Below are 23,029 nucleotides of genomic sequence, written 5' to 3' on the forward strand. Positions count from 1 at the left end.
ATCCTCAGTTGCTGCTTTTATGAGACACTGGAAATACTATTTTTTTTCCAGTTGAGGGACAGCTATGCATTATGGGAACTGAAGCTTTAGGATTGAAAGTACCTTTTCCTTGGAAACTGAAATGCTTGATAGGTGCTCTCTGTTTCCAAGGAATACAGATTAGATGGCAAATACCATTTTCTGTAGGAAACAGAAAATCACCTTCATGAAGCTTGCAAAAATTTTCCATATCTCTACTCTTCGTGGTTTTGTCTAAATACACTTGGAACAAAGATTTGCAAACTGTATATAGCAGTCTCATTTACAGGTATTTAGATGTCTCACCATCAGATATTTATTCTGCGCTGGAAGAGATCTTGCAAAGAATCAGTTGACTTCAGAGTTGTATGTCAAAGCTATATGTTTATTAGAATCATCAATAACCAATCTGAAAATGCACTTTCTCTAAAATTATTAGTTTGGAACACTTTGACTTTACAGTCCCTGTTGTTTTTGGGTTTTTTTTTTCCCTCTTTTCTAAATGCTTAAGTGATGTAGTTCAAGATGAAGCAATTGTTCATGGATTCTCCAGGCCAGTGCATCCTTCTAGTTCAATCCCATATTTGGGAAATTTCATGAAAATTTTTTAGTACTAATCTTACTGATTAATCCTGTCAGCTACGGTTCTTAATATACGCTGCTGTAGCTGTAGTTGTACAGTCACATTTGTAAAGCCTGCAATGGGTGTATATGCTAAAAATATAGTAATCTCAGAAAACAGTGTTGTTGCATGGATGTGCTAAGTATTTGCAAGGACCAGTCAACAATCAACTGGTTTGTGTATGCAATGTCCTTGAACAGACTGTGTTAGTTTATTAAATTTGTCCTAGATTGTTACTGACTGACTGACTGAAGGTAGGAGCCAGCTAGAGAAAGGATGCTGACTTTTGACTTTAATGCTGGGTTTTTAAAAATTGATGGAAAATGTGAAGATTAGACTTAAGATACCTCTTAAATTGTCAGCTTTTAGCCTGTGAAGGAGTTGTGCATATGGTCTTCTAAGAAAATGCCTATAGACGAGACATAAACAAGAATTATTAAAATACTGATTTTCAAACTTTATTTTCTTCCCCGCCGTGTTGTTCTCACAGCTCAACTCATCTCATATGCTGCATTTCTCCACTCCAAGAATTTCAAGTCCCATCCTCCGCACCATGAGCCCTATAGCCTATCTATCCATCCTCTCGGATCCTCTGAAAGAGGCTGGTTTACCAAGGAGTCAATCAGCTGAGAGCCACTCCTCTTCCTCCCGCTCAACTGGTCGTAGGCAGCTTCCTGTCATTCCCTGTGGCAACAAGTTCCCCCCTGTCATTCGCATCTCAAAAGCACAACTTCAGCAGGTGACTAAGCCTTGTCTTCATAAAAGTGACTGCATTGTAGCAGTCATCTGCAAAGTTTAAAATGTTTAGTTGCTCTGCCTCCGGTAGTAGGCATGTGCTAGTCATACTGCTATACGCAACATTCTAAAAAATATTTTGAAAGATCAAGTTAGGGAGTAAGAATGGATCTTGTTCAGGAATCGAGTCAGGAATATTCTCTGAGGAAGATATATCGTCCCACTTAGAAGAAGTAAAATTGGAGAGAGGGATACTTAAAGAGCAGTTATTCAGGTTATGATCTGGAGCACCTTGCATCTATGGATGTTCTAGAAGATAGATTCACTTCCTCAGAGGGATTTTCTCTTGAAAAAGGTAGGATTATAAAATCTAGAAAACAGATTTTTGCTCCTTCAAAAGTAAGATTAAAATATATCTCTCTCTTTTTTTTTTTTTTTTTTTTTTTAAAAATGTGTTCCTTTAATCATTACCAGGTGGATTTTGAATTGGGAACACATATTAAAATTTGGACTACCTTAAATGATTTTAATGTGAGAAGAAAGGATCTAGAGATAGTCAAATTGCTACTTTGGGAATGAACAATTAATGAATTGTTCCACTGCTTGCAGTATAGACAGTGAAGATGGGATTATCAGGGATGATAGCTAATGACAACTGTCACTAGAGAAAATGGACTTTTCATAGTTTTGTATTTCCAGTTTCATTACAATATGAAAAAGCTGAAGGCTTAGAATTATAATTAAAGTTAACCATAATTTGTGTATCAGTCACAAAAATATTGAGATTTGCAAAGCAGCATGAACTTGCATTGACTGGTAAAGCAGTATGACATAGCATTAATGCATAAGACCATAACATATCATCATCATTTTACCATTAATATTTCATTTGGATTATATTTTGTGTTGCCTTTTATTTCCAAAGTATTTTTCAGTATAAATATTTGTGTGTGAAAGACTTATTTTTTTTTTTCAGTGAAGCATGCACAGGAGTATTGATATTAAAAGTAATCCATCAACATTAGCTTCTTTCAAACTTCCATAGGATCAGTGGTGAGTGATAACAAGGCAAACAAAGTAGCTAGTGTACTTATGTCAGGATTTTGTCTGTTAACCCAAAAAGCAGTGATTTTTTTTCTGCAACTCCTGGCTGCTTTTTATCCGAATATAAAAAAAATAGTTCTGCGCTTGATGTATGGAAACGGACAAACAGTAGCTCCCAGATGTTCATTATTGTGAACTTGATGGGATACCAAAATATCACATTCTTCATGATGACTGATGTATTGACTAGGGAAAAGGACTTAGGAGAAATTAACTCATTAAAAGTTAAGCTTCAGTATTTTTCAGGATTAGTTTGTATCCCAGGATGCAAAATGACCTATTTTTTTTTTGCCTGTATATCTACGATTTAAATTTTCCAGTCAGAATGTACTGCAGGTATAATTAGAAAACTGATAACAATACTCTAAGTAGGTTGGCACAGAGGGTCCTCTCCGGCTTCCTTAGTGCCCAACAAATGAATACAGCTGCAATATTAATAGGGGCTGCAAAGTGATATACTTTCTTGTCATGTGAAAAAGAATTGGTATTGTGCCAGGTGCTGCTACTGAGTGGAGTGAGGATTATATATAGCATTCTTTTTACCTGGTAAGTCCATGACTGCTGTGTTCCCTTTCAAGCTGTGATTTTGAAAGTCCCGACTCTGTTGAGAATTTAACTTCCAGTTTTTCATTTGCTATGAAAACAACAAGCACGTGGTTCTTCAGTTCATTCCAACAATGAAGGTCTCGTGTACTTTATGGCTCACTGAAGAACTGAAATACTTTTGCAAGTCCTTCTCTTTTCTACAGTGCAGTCATGTTAGGTACTTAGTAAGCTAGATGTTCCAGCAGCATGAAAGATGAATATGCATGTTAATAACCTAAAGCTTTTCTCCGGTTAAATATTAAAAAGAATTTTAATGTCATTCTATATTATTCTGTATAAATATTTGGTACTGAATATATTTTCATCTATTTTCTGCTGTTTGCAATTTGGTTTAGCATTCATAACTAATGAATTGCAGAAGTCCGGGATCTGTGCTGTTGAATTTATTTTCACGTATTAAAAAATCAAAAATGATAAATTTGTTCCTGAAATCAAGCAAGTGGATTTTCTTTCCTGATTGTTGATGAGTTGAGGGTTCGGGAACTGTAACCCACCTTCCTCTAGTTTGACATCAGATTGAGGAGGTCATGAAATTTCTGTATATTATCTGCTCACTAGTGCAGAGAGGGTATAGGATGTAGGTCTACCTTTATTTGTTCGATAAAGAGGACTCCTCTCTTGCCATGCATATATTATGGAAGAGAATTGGAGTATTTTGTTCAACTCTCCTTAGTTATTCAACTTGCAGCATAAAGAAAAAGTCCGGCAGCATTAGAGCTAACAAAAACCAGAATGAATTCTTTGACTGTACTTGAATCTGAAGAGTGGGGCCAGAGTGCTATTAGCATCCTTTTCCTGTATAGCGTGGTCAAATTGTACAGCAAATCCTCTTGAAACATAACCTTTTCCTTTCTTTCTGTGAATTTTTCAGCCAGATAAGTTCTCTGAACTCTGCTCATTAGAGGACTGCATAGAGTGTTGTGTGAGGTCAATGGAAAAGGTGATGTGAGTGCAGCAACTACTGGCCAGGACTGTGTATGAAGAGATTGCTTAGGTAGACATTTTGCTAAATGTGTAACTGTGTCTTGAGAAACAGTCAAAATCAGTGACCTCGGATTTTGATCTCTATGGTTTCTCAGCTCTAGTCCTTCAATAAGATAGTGAATACCTCTTCTAACCACAGCAGCCATCTAGAATACTTCTAAACTGGCTGCTCTACAAGAAGATTCAGCCCTTAACAAAGTGGATTCCAGTTGTGTGTGTCATTCTGGCATATTTTCATTTTTTGATGTGTTTAATGAGACATGTACAAGACAGCTAATTTTAATTTAATGATTTTATGGTTATTCATTGTGTTAGGGAAGGATAATCTGTGTCTCTCAGGTTAAGCAATTGGAATTAGTTGGCACTTAAACAAATATTTTCTCTTATGTCTTAATTTTCTCAATCTACGTTACTGCAACATTTTAAAAATTATTTTATAGTTATATAGTTATATTATTAGTTACAAAATGCTCTGAAATCTTCCCACACAAGATGCTATGGAAATGCAAACCATCATATTCATATTCATATCCAAGATGAGAAATAATATACTGATCTGAGTTGAAAAATTTACCTTAATTTTTAAGCATCTCACTGGAATTCAGGGACCTATGGAAGAATAAGGTAAGACTTCTTGACATGTTCAAGGGGTATTTAGAGAAAGAATGCATATCCATTATAATTGTCATTTTATTTTGGATGTTTTAGGTTTATGAGCCAGGAGTGCACGTAAATGTTGTAAATTTTGCCATTTTTTATGAACTAATTTTGGCAGGTTTCACTAGTCTGCAATAGCAAGAGATGAATGTTTACATTGGTTTTCACATTTAACAATCCCTTTTATAACCACAAATAAACAAACAAAACCCCAAAGATGCTCCTCTCTTGTTACAGTGTTCTTTTAAAATTATTTTTAATTTGTCAGTGGCATTAACTTGAAGTTGTCATGTGCATTAGGATTGCCTTAGAACTCAGCTAGTTAAAACTCTGGTTTAGCATTGTACCTATCCATTAAAAATGTCAGGAATGGATATATTTGTCCAAAATCCTCTTCAGAATGTCAGTTTCAAGACACGGTACATTATCAAACAGATGTGTACTGGAAGGAAAAGAGGGAAAAGCTTTTCTCTGTTCAGCGAGTCTGGTTTTTTACTGCTGCCATGGTTAAAGTTGGATGTAGCGAAAAGGGTTCTGATTTCAGGGTTTACAGAATTGTTATGCCGCCCTGTTCCCTATCCCGATGGAAACTATATCGAGTCGGCATGAGGTTTAAGTTAGGTTTTTCCCAAGAGGCTGCTAATACCGTTTACAACGTTGGGTTTAATCAAGGTAGAAATTTCAATGAGTTAGTCCAGCTCACAGCTACTGGAACCGTTTCATACACAATAGATTTGATTTTGTTAAGTAGGGAAAATGTGCAGAATTTATACCATGTCATTCATGATAGGGTAACTGTTAATAACTGTTAATTTTTCAATAAATTTTGGCCTGAAAATTAAGTTTCTGTGATGAGCTTTCACTCATCATCAGTGAAAGAAAGTGTTTGATAATGCTTATGACCAGATTCAAAGGCAAGCTCAGATTCAGAATTCTTACTGTTCTCAGTTGTTACTGTTAGGTTCTTGAAAGGCAGTCGACATATGATCACTTCTATAGTCATCATTTTCTTCATCAGTAAGTTTCTCTGGAGGACGTCGATTTTTCATACAAAAACACATAGGATGGGGGATATCAGGAAGCATTATTTTAGAAGAAAAAAGGGGATGTCTGGAAGACACACATAAACTCACAGGTTACTCCCAGTCTTTTAAGCAACTGGATTTTATATTAATGATGATGTTTCTTGAACAATTTTCATCCACACACTCTCTTTCTAATGCAAAGAAGTAAAAAGTTTTTTATTTGTTGCTTTTATCCAAGTGGCAGAGGCAATTGCTTGGCATGTAAAAATCTAAATGCTGCCTCCCAGGCTTAGTAGGGTCTTTTGTCTGAAGGAGAGAAATTCTTCAGGCGTGCTTTTTTCACATCTGCCTTCGGTGTAAAGAAGAATTAAAAATGACAGCATGTTAGGTTAGCTGTGCTTTCAATGGAAACTTTCCAAGTTGTAAATTAAGGAATTAACAGTTGAGGAGAAGCAGTCAGTATGAACCTCTGAATTTTTTTTCAAATAGTGTGTTGCCTGTAGAGAACACATCCATTTTTAGCGACAGAACCCTCTTGGCCGTTCTCCTTCTGCAGGTTTCTCTATCAGAAGCAGCAGAAAAGTCATAGTGAAGGTCAGGACAATAAATTAGCCTTGGTGATAGTGTCCACATACACTGATCGTGTAGGCAAAAAAAGAACCATAAAAAGTTATTAATTGTTTTTTATGTTTGTGTTTTCTGGAATTCACAGTACTTTTAGGATTCGCAAAATTCATAACCACGTGGTTCATCTATTGTCTGTCCTTGAAGTGGTCCATTTTTTTTTTTTTTAAATTCCTATCTTATCCCAAACATATGTGATTTAGTATGTTTTTTTAGCATCATAATTTCATTAGCATAGAAGAAGTAAAGGTGTTTCAGGAAAGCTAAATGGTCTGTGGGATTTCCCGTGGAAAGCTGATCAACTCTGGTGTCAACAATTGTTTCCGTAATGACAATTCACACAGTAGTCTTCTTGAAATAAATAGGTGGTTACAATTCAGAGCATAATGCCCAAGGACTAATGATTATTTCTCATGTAATTAAGGTATAATTGATCTAATTAATATAATAAATATTGTATATATATAATTGCAGATATTATCTATAATATCATCCATAAGATAACCTTTAATTAAGATATATTTCTCTCTTAAAATCTTTTGTCTGCTATCATTAAAATTGCATATAATACTAGTCCAACTAGAATTACAGGCAAAAAAAGTCTTTACTTGAAGTTTGTGAATTTATCAGCATTTTAGCATTTTCTCCTGGTTAGATAGATCTGTCATATGGAAGGAACTTTTTAAAATAGGGAAACCACTAAAATTAGGACAAGCACTAAGTGGAGGTCTATTATTTCTAAGCTACCACTATGTAACTTTTGAAAACTGGTTCAGTTTCAAATTGTTAAAATTTCTAGTATTTGGCAATTCTACACTATTGCTCTACATGAACCACAGGTAGATGTGTTTACTTACTACCTAGCTACAAATGTATAGCTGCTCCGACTGCTTTCAGGCAGCTTCTAGACACAGAACAGGATATATGTAAAGAGCTCAGAAATTCCCTAAAGTGACGCTACCTTATTGATATATCCAATCTTAATAATACCAGGCTAGTAACCAAAACAGAATCAGAACAAACTGATAGTTGTAAGCATTTTTAAGGAGCTTAAACACCTTACTGGCAACATGTATTATACTGTAGATCACTTGAGTGCTTGGGTGGAATCAGCTGTGTTGTAACTACTTCATGGAGCTGTGCTTTACATTCATCATCACTCCTGTTCACAGAGGCAAAACTACGTAACATAACATGCTGCCAAAAGTTTTAGGTATTTTGGTTTTAAAAGATAAGTTGGATTGTAATCACATCTTTGTGTCTGCAAACTTTGCGACTATAAAGCCTTGTGTGCAGAGGAGGGAATATATAAAACAAATTGTAAGTAAAGAGAAAGACCCTTAGTATATATAAGACTCCTATCTCCGGGTCTGTCTGCTCTAAAGGATATCTATTAAGAATGCTTATTAGCAAACTGAAAGCAGCTAGTTCTTTATGTGAATTAAACTAGTGTTGGTCATAGCGCACTGTGGGCATGAGAAAACCCATAATGCTTTCAAACAGATCCTGAAAATTCTGAGGAGACAGTTTTAGAAAATTTTAATCTGGATTTCAAGTTTGAAAATGAAATTTTATGTGTACAGTAATTTTAATCCTGCTGAAATTAGAATTTATATTAAAATTATACTTCCATGGTTTCATCAGTTCTTCTGGTATGTTTGATTCATCCATGGAAATTTTAGTGTTCACAGATTCTCTCCCTTGCGAGTATAACACAACTGTGGGCAACATATGCAAATATGGTGCCAATCTTATATCTGGATAGAACTGGATTTAATTTATTACAACATACAAATTGATGGATTCACTGTCTGACTGGAGGATCAGAAGTCAGGGAGACTCAATTTTAGTTTGTTTTTTTTAATGTGCTGTTGGAGCTTTTTTAAGAGTGTTGCTGTTTGAATATGAAAGATACTTTTACCTTTGCAAAAAATCAAAAATATAGTGTATATAAGCAAAACTGAAGCATAAGTATAGCACAGCAGTAACCTAGAATTAGACAGTGGCTCATAGGAATCAGATACAAACAGAAAATATTGACATATTTGAAATCTGTACATGGGTATTAAGGCAGATCTTATGTATGAATTACCTGATACTTCATTATGACCCTCTATTGGAATTGATATATTGGAGAGGAATATTCAGAATTAATCTAAACAGTAGTATCCAGACCCCACTGCTATTCTGCATGAAAGCAGTTTTTATGTGATTGAGAGTCTCTGTGTGTGTCTTTTTTTCATGACAAAGAAAGACTATTTATTTGGATTGAACTTGGGTTTAGAATAGAGCATTTCAAATGAATTTTTCAAAGAAGATACTATGTTTTAAAAAAAAGTACTGGTCCTTAATAACAAGGTATAATATGGCTTTGAAAATGAGAGTTCAGGGGTTTCCTGAGGAAGTATTAGCCTGCCTTTTTATTATTTCTGAAAATCACAGGTATTCTCTCTGTAGGGACAGATATTAATATAGAGCTTAGCTTCAAAAAGATCATTCAAAAGTAGTAAAAATTGTTTCTAAAGTAAGAAAAATATATACTAATATATTTCTCACAGATAGCTGCTGAAACAAAGAGAGGTTTGCTTAAAGATGCTTACATCATTATTAGCTATGATAATAATAGCTGTGAAAATATTTTAACTGCATTTTATATACCAAAAGTGGTTGCACCATTAATTAAAAAATAAATGTCGCTTCGTACTTAATGTGTCCTCTGTTAGAGGAGGAACCTTCTAATTTGTAGTGGTTTATTTTGCTTCTTTGCTGAGTACCGAAGTATACTAGAGCAGCAGAGTCCCTAAGTATACTTGAACATAACCTCTCATGGAGAACTAATTAACCTCCTATTGAAGATTGTTAGATGTTTTATAAAATCTAGATTTAGAAAAGCTGCTACTTAAAGTGTGATATGAACTCACTGGCTTTGTTACTAAAACCACAATCCTCATGGAATCGGTAGTTTCCAACTTTCCTCTCCAAGTGGTCAAGCTTCTGGCAATAGTCCTTAATCTCTAGGTTTTTTGTGACTTTAGAAAATAACCATGGTTTGTTAGGAGTTAATTTCTGTAAAGAGGGAAATAACAGCATGAGATGGGAAGGTGAAACGGGCTTCAGTTGCCATTTTTTCACATCTCTGAACTGTGTATTAAGGCAAATTCATGCTTTCTTTGTTAGAAAAAGACTGTCTCTGTGGAACTCAAGAAAAATATTACAATACTGGCTCATTTTTAATAGGAGTATATGTCAGGAGTATTGTGTGAGTGCTATGCAGTAATAGTCTGTAAGTGCCGCTGCTTCCCAGTTCTCCAACAACATAAGTAAATTTCAAGAGTATTCTTCAGTTGGTTTATGTGTTATATAGAAGAAGTTTCAAATTAAATGACTATTTGTTTTAGTCATGTTACCAAACTAATTAGCCACTTATTATAATGACAGTCTCCTCTAAAAGCAATTAAAGATACTGCTTTTAGAGCAATCAATATTTGTTCTATTGGATGTTTGAGGATATGGGTTTATGTTAGAACAAAAAAAATCTTCCTTTACCTGGTAAGTGGCGTAGAATAACTGAAAAAGGAAGATATTTAAAGAATACTGAAATTAAGCTATGATTAATAGGCCTTAAAGAAAGACTGTACACACAGATCTATATGTTCTTTATCCTCAAAAGATACCTTTCACATTAAGAATATGAAAACACAGTTGTCTGGTACATTCCCAGCTCAGCATCTGTATTCCATCCTCTTCCCATTTCTTGCAACCTCCATATAAATTGATGCAAAAATTAGCATTAAAGAATAGCAGAAAGAATATATCTGAAGAACTGTGGAGAGCAACATGCTCCTCTTTTCAAATAGATATAAGTAAGCCTTCATATGTTACTTCTCTTTAGTTTAGGATTAGGGCCTATCATGTGTGAATTTTTAACAACAGAAGGTAGTATCCTGGGGACCACTGTTCCTACAAATGCCTGCAATGCTGCAATTTAATTGGGGAAGGGAATATAAGGGATACAAAGGATTAGACTCTAAAAAGTCAGTAAAAATGATAATAATAGGTAGGGAGGATTTTGAAAAGTAGGAGGGCTGTTCTGAACAGTAAGCTAGGCGAGTTGTCTACAGAGATGTAAACATAGCAGTGGTTTATTCATGTGAGAATAACACTAGCAGTAAATTACAGGACATACCCTGTATGCTTTCATACAAGGACATACCCTGTATGCTTTCATACAGATTGCAGTTCGAATGTCTTTGCAGAGGCATACAGTTATGCAAGGAAATAGAAATTAAGTGACATAAGTAAAGAAAAAATCATGAAGTAAGAGGAAGCTGGTGAACTGGAAAGATTCAGGGAGGTTGTTTGGTGTTGCAGAAGTTGCAGACTCATACTAACATTGGTCATATTCCTGGTAGACGATAGAGCTAATGATAGATGAAAAAGAGAAGCAGGGAAAAGAGAAGAGAGACATGAGGTTTGTTCTCATAGCTACACAAACTTTACTAAGGTAGGAAAGAAGTTCTGAAGAGTAAACTGATTAGGTAAAGTGTCTTCAGAATGCCAAGTAACATGATAATGGCTTATTAATGTGAGAAGTTACAAATAATGACAGTATTAGCTGAAAAACAGATCTGTACACCTTGTTTCTAAGAGGCCTGAAGTCCTGACAGCACTTGACATGCTTGCAGAAGTAGCAGACAGCATGGCTGGAGGGAAGAAGCTATTGCTGAAAAGTCAGATGTTTACCTGCTGGTATTGTAAAATAATCCATATTCACACCTTTAGATCTTTCAGACTTAGCAACTTTGCAGACCAAAACTCAGTGTTTCACTCCTCTGCAATTTGCTGTATATGTTCACAGAGGATTTCATCCAAGCATATCGCTTGCTATTGCAGCCTGTCAAAGGTTTAAAGGGAGGAAAGTTTGTCAGTTGTCATAAAGAATGTCCAAGAGATATTTATGTTGTTGATGTTGTTTTGTTCTTTTTCCTTCTTAACATCCCACTCACCATCTTGTAAAGTTTCTTGAAGAAAATGCAGTCTAATTTCTTGTCTCAGTCAAGTGCTAATTTGAAAGGAAGTAAGAAATTATTTAGGGAAGGCCAAAGGATTCAAGACCGTGGTGGGAATAATTTCATTCAAATATTTTGGAGTGAAAGGAGGACCTCAAATTCATTGTTCCATATATTGTCTCAGCCATTTTCAGTAACCTGCTGTATCACATAACTTCTGTTGAAATATGGGAATTGCGATAATCGGGTAGATAATGTTATAAACTGATTATCATAGTGAGCTGAGAGGCAGCTTTTTAAATTCTGTTCCCCACATTTTTCTTCTTAGATGAATTGCCCACATCACATTGTAATCTTTGTGTCTCAGGTTCAGTGTCTTACAGAATTGACATGATTAGCCATAGAAATCTCATAGAAGATTTTAATCAGTGGTAGAAGAAGAGAAAGTATGATTATTATGGAGTTTTTAAATTTTACATATTAGGCCATGTATTATTTGTTTTGTAAGTAGATATGTATTGAACAACCTTGAGATTTCTGTCTCCCTGAATTAGACTAAATGATAATTTAAATTGGTGTATTTTGCATGTCTCAGGATCAGCCCTCCTCAGACTCCTTGATTATGACTTCGGTCTTGCAAGGTTTCACAAACAAGACAGTGAGAAGACTATTTATGGGATAATTAAGGCTACAGGATTATACTTTTTTTTTTTTAATTGTTTGAAGGAATTAAAAACTTTCTCCAGTCTTTTTACTTACAATCCTGCATAGTGTGAGTCACGAAGTATCTATAGTGGCCAGCCATGTAAAGAAGCTGATGCTTTACCCAAAGAAATTTTATATGGAGCCTTAGGAGGATCGTCTACAAGCTTCTTCCATTTCTTCGGTAATTGACTATTACATCCAAGTTCTTCCAAATGAAAGCATTTGTATCCCTGCCCATGGCAGGGGGGTTGGAACTAGATGATCTTTAAGGTCCCTTCCAACCCAAACCATTCTGTGATTCTGTGATTTAACAGGGTTCAGTTCTATACAAGTTCTGTTTTCTCATATACGTTCCCAGATTTTTAAAAAATTGGCCTTGCTCTTTTGTTTCTCTTTTAAAGCTGCACCTGAAGTTGTAGTAACCCTTGCATGAAGGGCGCTTCTGCATGATTACCCATTTAAATTTCTTGTACATATAGGTGAAATGTCAAGCCCAATGGGGATATAATTTAATTCTTGTGCTTTGAGAAGACTAAGAGGTTTATTGACCATCTGAGAAAACAAACTTTTGTTCGTTAGTGAACACAAATCAAGAAAGTGATATATGTGTTCAAAAAGCCATTTCCAAAACTGTGAACTACTCAGTAGTACTGAGTCTTTGATGATACTTAGTCATCCAGTATCCTTTTCTTCCCTGCACTTGTTCAATGTTTTTCTTTCACAAATAGCTCCTGCCTGTTCTGTTGTAGGTTGTTCAACAAGCTTACTCTTCTATTTCTTGGGTGTAGGGGTTAAATCTGCATTGGCCAAGATAGCCCTGAAAGACTAGGAAATTCTCTCTCCAGATGTGGCAAAGGATATGAAGTCTGTTGAAAAATGTAAATAGATTTCAGATCAGAGCTAGTTTCAACTACCAAAGAATTGACATATGAGAGAGAGGTCACAAGGAAAAGAGACTTTCCATGTAAACATATTTGAGCAAAGGAGGATTTAAATGCAATTGCAGCCCTTCTGGAAATGTACGAAAATGGTAAACATCCTCCTAAAAGCAAGTAACTAAGGTTGTCTTACCTCTGAAAGTTGAGAGGACACCAGAACCATTCTGTTCGAAGGAAAGCCACCCTTCTTCAGATATGTGGAAAGACAACTCTGTTTTTTTGATTCCCGGGTTATTTGAATTGGCAACTAGGCTAGCTCATCAAGTGAAAAGTTTGGAAAAGGACATATTTTAGCAGATTTCCTTACTTTGGAGACTCTGTCTGCAGCCCTGGAGAACAACGTATTGAAACAAGCTGGAGACAGAGCCGAGTGGACAGCAAATGCCCACGTGATCTCTCCAAAATCTGAACTTGCTATTCCAAGGACAATATTGCATTAAAATTTCCTGAAGTCACTTTTACCTGCTTGTAGAGATCTGATTTCTAAGAGATCTGATGATTTTTGTGTGACAGGCCAAAATATGTTCCTCTGTCATATGAAAGCAAGTCCTTCAATGTATGATACCTGGAGATGTGTTGCCTCAGAGCAACTTCCTAGAGATGTATGGAAACCTATGGAATAGCTGCCCTATTTCCTAGACCTTTTTTCTTAATTTTTTCCTCCAGATTTATCCCTTTTCCTTTCTGTGCAGAGTTCTTGCTAAACTATTTTTGTTTAACACTCAAGATTTAGGCATTAATTGACCTAATCATGGAAAGGTGCTTTTAAAAAAAATTCTAATTTCTCTGGTCTTTCTGTAGCTGAACTGATGTGCTTGGATTCTCTCACAGGAAAGCTTTTGAAGTAAGAAAGACTTCTCTAACTCAAAAGGGAAGTAGTGTTTCTTTCAGAGGAAAGAACCCAGACTGAGAGGAGATGAGGACTGTTTTGCTGAAACTAAGTAACTTCAGTTAGTTTCTCAATGTACCATTTTAATTCAGCAAACATGAAGGAACTGTATTGGCCCAAACTTGAAAACAGATTATCAGGGAGACAAAAAGTAGCCTCTTGCTGCAGGTCTCTGTGGTTTTTTTGTTTTGGTTTAGGTGGGTTTTTTTTCCCTATTGCAATAAATCTCAACTTGGGGAAGATCCTACAGACAGCTTAGGTCTGTTTGGGAAAACAAGAATTCAATTATCTTACATTTCTGCTCTTTCCCTCCTCCCCCATCCCCTGGTGAAAAATACCACTTTCTGTAGCGTAACAGCTAATCCTACTTATAAAACTAAGAAAATCTTTTTCTTCCAATTTTATTCCAAATTTCTTAAAAAATATGATTCCACATTTTTACGTTAAGGTCCAAAAACTGCATTAGGTGAATTAGAGAGGTTCAGAATACGTTTTATAGTCTAGAAATAATTTCTTTAACATAAATAATTGTCCTCTCTTTAATTCAGCTTTCTGCTTGTGATTTGTGTTTCATGTTTTGTTCTAGTGAACAGTTTATAATATCAGTTGAATGTTTGTGTTTCATGGAGGTAAATGTGCACCCATAATGATGAAAATTTTGTTATACAGGACTATGAAGAAAATGCAAAAAAAAGAGATCAGCAAGAATTTCAATGAAGCTATTGTACTTTCATGGGAAATCTGACTATATCTCCTTCAGTGTCAGTTCCCATTTCTTATTTTGGAGAGTTGTTCTGTATTTGTAAGGTTTGAGTACACAGTATAAATTGTTACGGGTCCTGACAGATGAGCTTGGTTTCTACCACCCAGTAGTACCAATACACTAGCTCTTGCAAAAGCCCATTAAGCTCAGCAGCATGTATAATTTCTGCAACAAGGTCAAGTGAAATCTGTCTTGTAACACAGCAGAATCCTGGCAACACTGGAAATAGGCTACCACTGGTTGTCTCTTCTACTATCAGTGCATCAAGGAAGTCTTTATGTCCAAACCCAGACTCCAGTCTTCCACTTTCTGCTGAGTATTACAAACTCAAACTGCGTCAAATTCACCAGGCTAAAGAACACCAGGAAAAAAGGAGCTGAACTCTGTGTCCATGTAGAGGACGATGTAAGGGTAGCCCCTTGATTTTTTACTGTTTATACGTTTTACCAAATGACTCAATCCAATAATGTGTAAAGCAGAATCGAGGACTGCTCTTCACATGAGAGTGCCTTCCTCCCTTGGCCATAGAGGTGAACCTCCCCTCACTTTCGTGTGTGCTCTCTCACCCTCTGACCTCATGACTCTTGCATTTCTGTCTGTGCAGTGGCCTGACTTCAGCAGGAAAGGTGAGAAGCAACTCCATTCTGGTTTTGTCCGTACTCGATGGGAACTGGGGGAAGTGGGCTTTTGTCCCTCAGGTGGGGAGAGACATGAATGCAGGTTTCCCATTTCCTGGACATGTGCTCTAACAATTAAGCTATGTACTAAAGGCAGTACTCATCATAATCAACTGTTTTTCAAAGGGACTCTGACTCAATACAATATATAGGTTTTAGGAGTGCTTTAAGCGTACCTATTGGATTAGACCCGTTAGGGGATTTAGATGTGTGAATATTTAGTTTGTGAATCTCTTAATGACCTTAGGTAAGGAGATGGCCTAACCAGGTTGCTGAGTTAAAACGAGGCATAAGCTTCTATAGGGAAGGTAATAGCTAAAATTTGGGTACTCAGGGAAGTTTTTCTGGACAAAAATGTAGGTATTATGGATATGAATGTATTTAATTTGCTAAATAAAGTTTTTTATTAATTGTTTTGTTAAAAAAGTATCTAAATTCTGCCTAAATTGAAATTTAAGTCCATTCCTGAGTCTGGACCTCACTGTGTTCTTTGTCTTCTGTACTTGTCTAAAAATATTGTTGTGTACGTGTTAAAGATTTTCCATTTATATACAACTTACTCTAAGAGTATTCACACTAATGTAAAATAAATAAAAAGCCTACCTGTTAAGCTGGATCTCATTTCCAGGAGGGTTATTTGGTAACTGCAACATTTTCCACTGAGATGATGTTTGTTTTTACCTGTTACACATTTCTATTTTGGGATGACAGAGTATTTTTTTTGCTAATTATCTAGATGTAAATGATGAAGTTAGGTATTACTTGAACATTGTGATTCATAGGAATCATTACATAATTTATCTTGAAGACATGGAATCAAAAATGCTGTTTAAAGAATGTTATCTGTATAACATTCCGGAGTTTCTCACCTTTTTCTTCTCTAATTTTCCAATGCAGATAACAATACCCAGACCTTCAGTGGCATCCACACAGTCTGCTTCAGAGAGCTTTCATTATGGCCACCAGCTAGAGAAAAGAGAGCAGGATGCTCAGTCTATGGAACACACCGTGGAACTTTCCTCTCCGAAGGAAAGTTTGCCAGGTTTGGTTGTGACAGAAGATGCACTTCCAGCTAGTGCCAGCAGACCAGATTTGGTACTTAATATCAGCCAAGAGGTGCTTGACAGGGAAGGACTTGTCAAAGGATGTGTCAACGTCCTGGACTGTGGCCAAAAGGACCTACCTGAACAACATAGTGGGATACAGGAAGAGAAAGAACTTGAAAATATTCCTGTAGAGGAGGCTGAGGAAGAAAGGTTTCCAGTGGTTTCTGAGGACGCCATTGAAATGCTAAGCAAAGAACAGAATTCTTCTTTGCCAGGAAACTCAAAATCTACAGAGGAAGAACCTCTAATGAATACTGAAGCTGCTGAAGAATCAAAGCCAAGGCCCGTCTGTTTGGTGCCAAATCAAGATGAGTTTCTGAACTCGATAGCACCTAAAACATCAGAATTTTCTCCCTCAAAACTTACCAAACCACACATTAATAGACAGGCAAGCAAAATAGCACCAGTTCAGGAAAATGGTTTTCATTCTAATACGGAAGAAGTCCATATCCAAGACTTGAAATGCCACCAAGTGGCCCTTACTACTTTTTTGCACCAGGAGGACAAAAAAGAGAAAAATGCTCCCAGAAATGGAGAGTTATTCCACTGCATTTCAGAAAATGAGAATTCTCATCGACCTAAGAAGGACTTAGTTAAATCTTCTTTTGTATTCAGGCAAAGCCGAATCCCAGTTTTAGCACAAGAGATAGACTCAACGTCAGAGTCCTCTTCTCCTGTTTCAGCAAAGGAAAAGCTTCTTCTAAAAAAGGCTCATCAGACAGACTTGGTCAGACTACTTATGGAAAAGAGACAGCTCAAATCTTTCCTTGGTGACCTCTCAAGTGCCTCTGATAAGTCACTGGAGGAAAAAATGGCTGGTACTCCAGTACCATTCTCTGAGGATGATGTCTTATCCTCATTTTCTAGATTGACACTGGACTCTCATTTTAGCAGGCAGACGGAAGATAGCTCTTTATCTCCAAGCAGCCCTCAGTCCAGAAAAAGCAAGATTCCAAGGCCAGTGTCCTGGACAACCACTGATCAAGTCACCAGTTCAAGTTCAGCTCAGTTCTTTCCTCGGCCACCACCAGGAAAACCGCCTACTAGACCTGGGGTAGAAGCTAGGTAATGCCGAGAAAATAGAAATAGGTTTTCAGGTTGAAAATGGATTTGAGCTAGACTGCAGTTACTATGCAGTATGTAATCCTGTAGAAGTTCCATCCTTTAACTAATTTTTTAAAAATACTGGGCTTCAGTTCTCTGAGAAACCTTACATCGTTGGAGAATGAATGAGGAGAGGCTGTTAAACAAGAATGAGCCTGCTTCACCTTTAAACCTTATACATCAATACGTGTGTGTTCAGTATTTTGAAACCTGTCAATCTGTAACTAAATCTTTACACATTTTTTTAAAGTGGGGTCACTTTTCCAGAACTGTTGATTATTCACAAACCCAGAAAAATCAATAGGGTCTGTCATATCCAGCCCCTTTGAAAATTAAACTGTTCTTATTGTAGACATTTTAAGTATTCGGGTTTGGAGATTCCGACGACCAGTATTGAGTTAGTTAGCTATGCTTAGATCATGGCTAAGTAAAAACAACTAATTAAAGGAGGGCAGAGTGAATTCTAGAAGCCCTCCTTTGCAATTCTATATATAGACAACCACGATCTAGTTTGTTCAGTGCCTACATTATCAGGATAAGGAGAATTTTGATACAGTAGTGTGAAATCCTCTGAAGGAAGTTGTGGTGGGCCTTGTCATCCCTTAAAATTGTGTATAGGAGTGTATTGATGGTGTGTAGGAATGGACGTACCACTCGGAAACAGAGGCGATAAGCACTGTTCTTCAGCGCACTTCTTCCAGCACCACCAGGAAATTTCAGTTACCCTGTAAACACTTAGGCTGTTCATGTGAGTGAGTTTATGCAAATATAAATACTGTGTTGATTGGAACAACGCAGAAGCCAAAGCCTAGATCCAAAGACCTCTACCTTATAGGAAAATTCAGCTCCAAATGTCTGTTCTGCAACGTAAGCTTATCCCTAGATTCCAGTGATACTGTGTTTCTATGTGAAATTTAGTGAATAGATGGGAACAGAAATAATCTTTCTTCGTTTCTTCTTAAGGTTACGCAGATACAGAGTCCTAGGGAGTAGCAGCTCGGATTCAGATCTTATCTCTCGTCTGGCTCAAATCCTACAGAACGGATCTCAAAGACCAAGGAGTTCTACCCAGTGTAAGAGTCCAGGATCTCCACATAGTCCAAAAACACCACCCAAAAGCCCTGTCATCCCCCGACGCAGTCCCAGTGCCTCCCCTAGGAGCTCTTCTTTACCCCGTACTGCCAGTTCTTCTCCGTCCCGGGCTGGGAGACCCCATCATGATCAGAGGAGTTCATCCCCACATCTTGGGAGGAGTAAATCACCTCCAAGCCATTCAGGCTCCTCATCTTCTAGGAGATCCTGCCAACAAGAGCACTGCTGCAACAAACCAAGCAAGAATGGTCTGAAAGGATCTGGCAGTTCCTTCCACCATTCCCCAAACACTAAGACTCCCACAGGAAAGAGCAAATCAACCACTAAGCTTAGCAGATAGGAACTGGGCCTTGACAGGTATAAAGCCTCCTCCTAAATCTGATGCATGTTGTGTCTGTGTACTGTGTATTTAAAAAAATAATCAAAAAAAGTATGTTAAAAAAATGGTGTTGAATCTGCGCTTTTTGAAGAAAGTAAGCATCATAAACTATTCATGAGAAAGCATACTGTGTAAATAAGTGGCCAGGCATTGCCTAAGAGCAAGCAGCAAGCAGATCCGCGAGAGGGGAAGTAGAGGCCAGGATAAGAATGACTAGGTAGTCAAAGAGGTGCAATGTATTTAGAGTAAAAAAAAATATCTCTAAGATGAGTGTTTTAAAAGGGTATTTATTTCTATGTTTTTAGTTTACCTAGCTAGAAGATTTGGCCTAATTATTTAAGGCCTTACATACTCAAAAGTGTATGTAAAAAAAAAAACCTGAAACGGTTATTCCCAAAACAGTGTTACCACTTGGGAGATAAGAAGTCCTCAAGCATGTCTTTGCAGTTTTAAAAAAACACACAGTTTAGAAGACGACGGTATTTCTACCTTATAAGTCTCTTCCATTTTGAGCTGCACACATCTCTTAAGTCACTCATCTTGTCCCCTATCTACCATGGCACAGATTTTTTACCTAAGGAAGTATCATATACTTTGCCTCTTCTTGACACTGATGACATTTTAAAAATTAATATTAACATTTGCCAAGATATTTTTATAGCTATATTCTTTAGAAATTTGGTTGGTACTAGTTAGGATCCAAGAAGCTAACTCTCAGTTCTGTATCACATGCTTCTTTTGCGAGTCATAGTGGGGTTCTTCAAACCGCGTTCAGTAGAATTTGGAAAAGCATTCCTGTCTAGGAAACGAGAGAAAGGAGGAGATGTCTGCACTTCACTGAATGTTGCAGATGTATGTTAGAAAATAAGTTAGAAAACAGAAGTACCTTTTTTCTCTTAACTCAACTGCAAAAAGAACCCTTGTTATTGCTGGCTTTTGTTTTTCCATTAGTTACGGATCACTTAAACCACTGATCTTACCACGCAGAGATGATTACCAACCAAGATTTGCTTTTTTGATCATTTGTTTTACAAAAATATGAAAGATGAAACAGAGATGAGGAGATTGTCTACTTTGTGAACTTGGTAGGTTATAGGTGACAGAAATAAACTTAACACCCTTACAAAATCTGGGTAAGGGTATTAGTCATCAAAGCAAAATATACAGAAAGCAATCTGAGATACTTTTTATGTTGGATTCTTGTCATTCTTTTGCCCAAATTATTTTTCAATAGCCAAGCTTTGTTGTCTGTCAGTAAAGTCCATGGTGTGTAATTCCTCCCAACTTTGTTTGGTAGTTACTTAATAATCTCATGTGCTCTACAGGATCTCTGTAGGGAACGTAACGGTACAGCACCTTTTGCTCTATTCAGAAGAGAATAGTGGGTCAGAATAGTAACACACAAGAACGCAAGCCTGAGAAAGATGCAGCCAGCTCTCCCTAATTATTCCTGTTGTGGGGACGCTGGATGCATAGGAGACTTGTCAGTTACTGCTCTGCTTGCTGTAGTCATATGCCTCTCCAGCCAGCATCTGTGCTTTTTTATTTAACCTCTGCCAAATGAATACCTTTGGATTAAAAAGGGAATATTTTGTCTCTGAGCTAACACATTCTAATGCTGCATTAAAGCTGCCCTGGAGCTGCACTGAATTTCACTTGCTTTGTCAGACTATGTTGATTTTTTTTTTTCTTTTCTTATAAGAATATGTATATTGTTTCCCATACGTAATGTAGCACAGTGTGGAACCTTAATTTCATTCAGGTTTCAAGCACTACAGATGAATGCAATAGTAGGGTATACCTGCTTTTTCTGAAGAAACTGTACCATTGGAAAGTCCTATTCCTTTGTATTATATTGTATAATAGGTGCTATACCAATAATTGCATGTCCTCATGGTAAATTATATAATATAAATATTTATATATATACATATATGTATATGCTTATATAAACTCATTCTTCCTCATTTTTAATTTGTAATTTATGGACCACAAATAATACACTTCCCTTTCTGTTAGTTCCTGAATACTTTTGGCATTGCATCTTCTCTTTCCCCCAAAAAAATTTCCGGAATGCACAAATTCTTGTAGCCTTTATACCTTGGTACAAAATTGAAGGACTGCTGATTTCTCAACCAGCCAATGTTTTGTCTTGCAGCTCGCTTTTTTCCTTTATAATTTTGTGTGTGCATTTGCATATGGAACACGAACAGAGACTCAAAGGTATTTTTATTTTTGATTACAAATAGGGCTTGTGGTTACTCATTTTATTTCATAATGTGAGTTCTTAATTGTTATGAATGCTCGTCATATAGGAGCAGTGACAGTCAATGAATACCTAACAGATGAATGTGACAACAACAAATTCCATCTTTTCCTTCCCGTTTTCCTCATATTTCCTTATGGTATACCATAAAGAGAATTTGGTCCCATTGTGATATTTTTGCCCAGGGCACTGCTGGAATTATTTGTTAAGGTGGTGTGGCAGCCTATGATTATTTTTCCTCCCCTTTCCCTTATTTCTGAAAAGGATTTATTATGGTCTTGTAAGCTTATTCCTACATTAACATGGTCAGTTTTAACAGGTACCAACTTTATGCATCCTTGCCTGAAATGCTGAAGTTGAGGTGTTTATATTTTCTCTCCAGTGTAGCAGGATCTGGAAACAGGTAATTGCTTTACAGGTGAGAAAGAATATAATACCTAAGGATTTTTTATTCTGTCTTCAAAGTACAGACTTCTCCATTGTTACACATTACTATGTAAATTAAATCAATGCTGTAGAAATTCACTTGTACTTGAACTACTTGCCAGTGTAAAGATAGTAAACTATGCCAAAACGGAGAAAGAGATACCAATCGTGATTGATGACCCAGGCTTCTTTCAGTGCAGAAAAAGGTAAAAGGACTGTATATCCCCAGTTGCTTTTTGCTGTGGATTCAACAGGATCTAGTGAGAAAATCATGAAGATATGGATGGAGGAGTGATTGTGAATAACTTACCTTGAACTACCCGCTCTCCTGGAGTTTTTTATTTCTTGATACCCTTCCTGCAAAAGTTTACAGAATTGCTTACTATAGGCTAATGTAGCAATCAGTTAATGTAGTTAAGTAATGGTCAGCTGATCAACTCATACATAAATATTAGCTTAGTATTTCTAGGGGGCCTGTATAATCATCAAGAACTCTGTAAGCTTCAATATTTGAATATGCAACTGACTCTGCATAAAAACACCAATGTACATGTGTGTGGCCCTTGTGCAGAGTGTGAATGAATGGTTTTCGGAGGGTTATCTGCAACAAATTTTCAGGGACGGGGAAGATTTTTCTCCATTGTACAAAAAAGTTACCGTTATTCTGCATAGCACGCAGCAGCTTACACAGGGATTTTAGCTGGGAAACAATATAATTCAAGGAGCTATTGCTTTGTCCTCTTCAAGCCTCCATTTCTTTGGAGGGCAGTGCAGTGGAGCCATGACATGTAGCAGATGCAGATGCTGCACATGCATTTCCTCTTTATGGTGTTTCCTGTGTTGCGGCCAGCACTTTGGAGTATTTTTTAGAGAAATTGAGGCATGAAGCCTTTAAACTAAAATAGGACTTAAAAAGACTGAACATTTCACACAGACTTTTGTGCTGCAATATTGCATGGTATAATGAATCTAAGTTGCAACCTCAAAAATCTATATTAATATTAATAAACCTCGTTATTAATTACAAATGCCAATTACTACTTCAGTAAAACCCTGTTACAAGTAAAAAAAGGTGTGATACAGTAGAGCAACACTGGCAAGTTTTATGATGCTAGGCACCTATCTACTACTTGAGCAGGATCGGTAAGCATGGAAAATTTCACTGCTCAAAGGCAGGAGCAATATGAGGTCTTAACTGCTAGTTATATACAATTATTCAGGAGGCAAACCCCTGGGGAGTGACATGGGGCATTTGTTATAGCCACCAGCCACATCCTGGCTTGGGAAATCTGGACATATT

General features: G+C 36.7%; 1 protein-coding gene across 2 annotated transcripts in view; it reads left to right on the forward strand.

Moving 5' to 3' along the window:
* The window catches only part of TTBK2 (tau tubulin kinase 2), a 74,558-nt gene extending 53,867 nt beyond the window's left edge, over positions 1-20,691 (forward strand). Inside the window, exons 13-15 of one of the 2 annotated variants that reach the window (XM_075152023.1) lie at positions 1,131-1,379; positions 16,254-17,527; positions 18,530-20,691. In XM_075152023.1, the coding sequence (XP_075008124.1) occupies positions 1,131-1,379; positions 16,254-17,527; positions 18,530-18,998 (1,992 nt within the window). In that variant the 3' untranslated portion in view covers positions 18,999-20,691. The remainder of the gene's footprint in view (positions 1-1,130; positions 1,380-16,253; positions 17,528-18,529) is intronic. The other variant, XM_075152024.1, reaches the window with a different exon arrangement.
* The last annotated feature ends 2,338 nt before the right edge of the window (positions 20,692-23,029 follow it).

Source organism: Calonectris borealis, chromosome 5 (assembly GCF_964195595.1).
Source record: "Calonectris borealis chromosome 5, bCalBor7.hap1.2, whole genome shotgun sequence".
NCBI classification, from domain to species: Eukaryota; Metazoa; Chordata; class Aves; order Procellariiformes; family Procellariidae; genus Calonectris; species Calonectris borealis.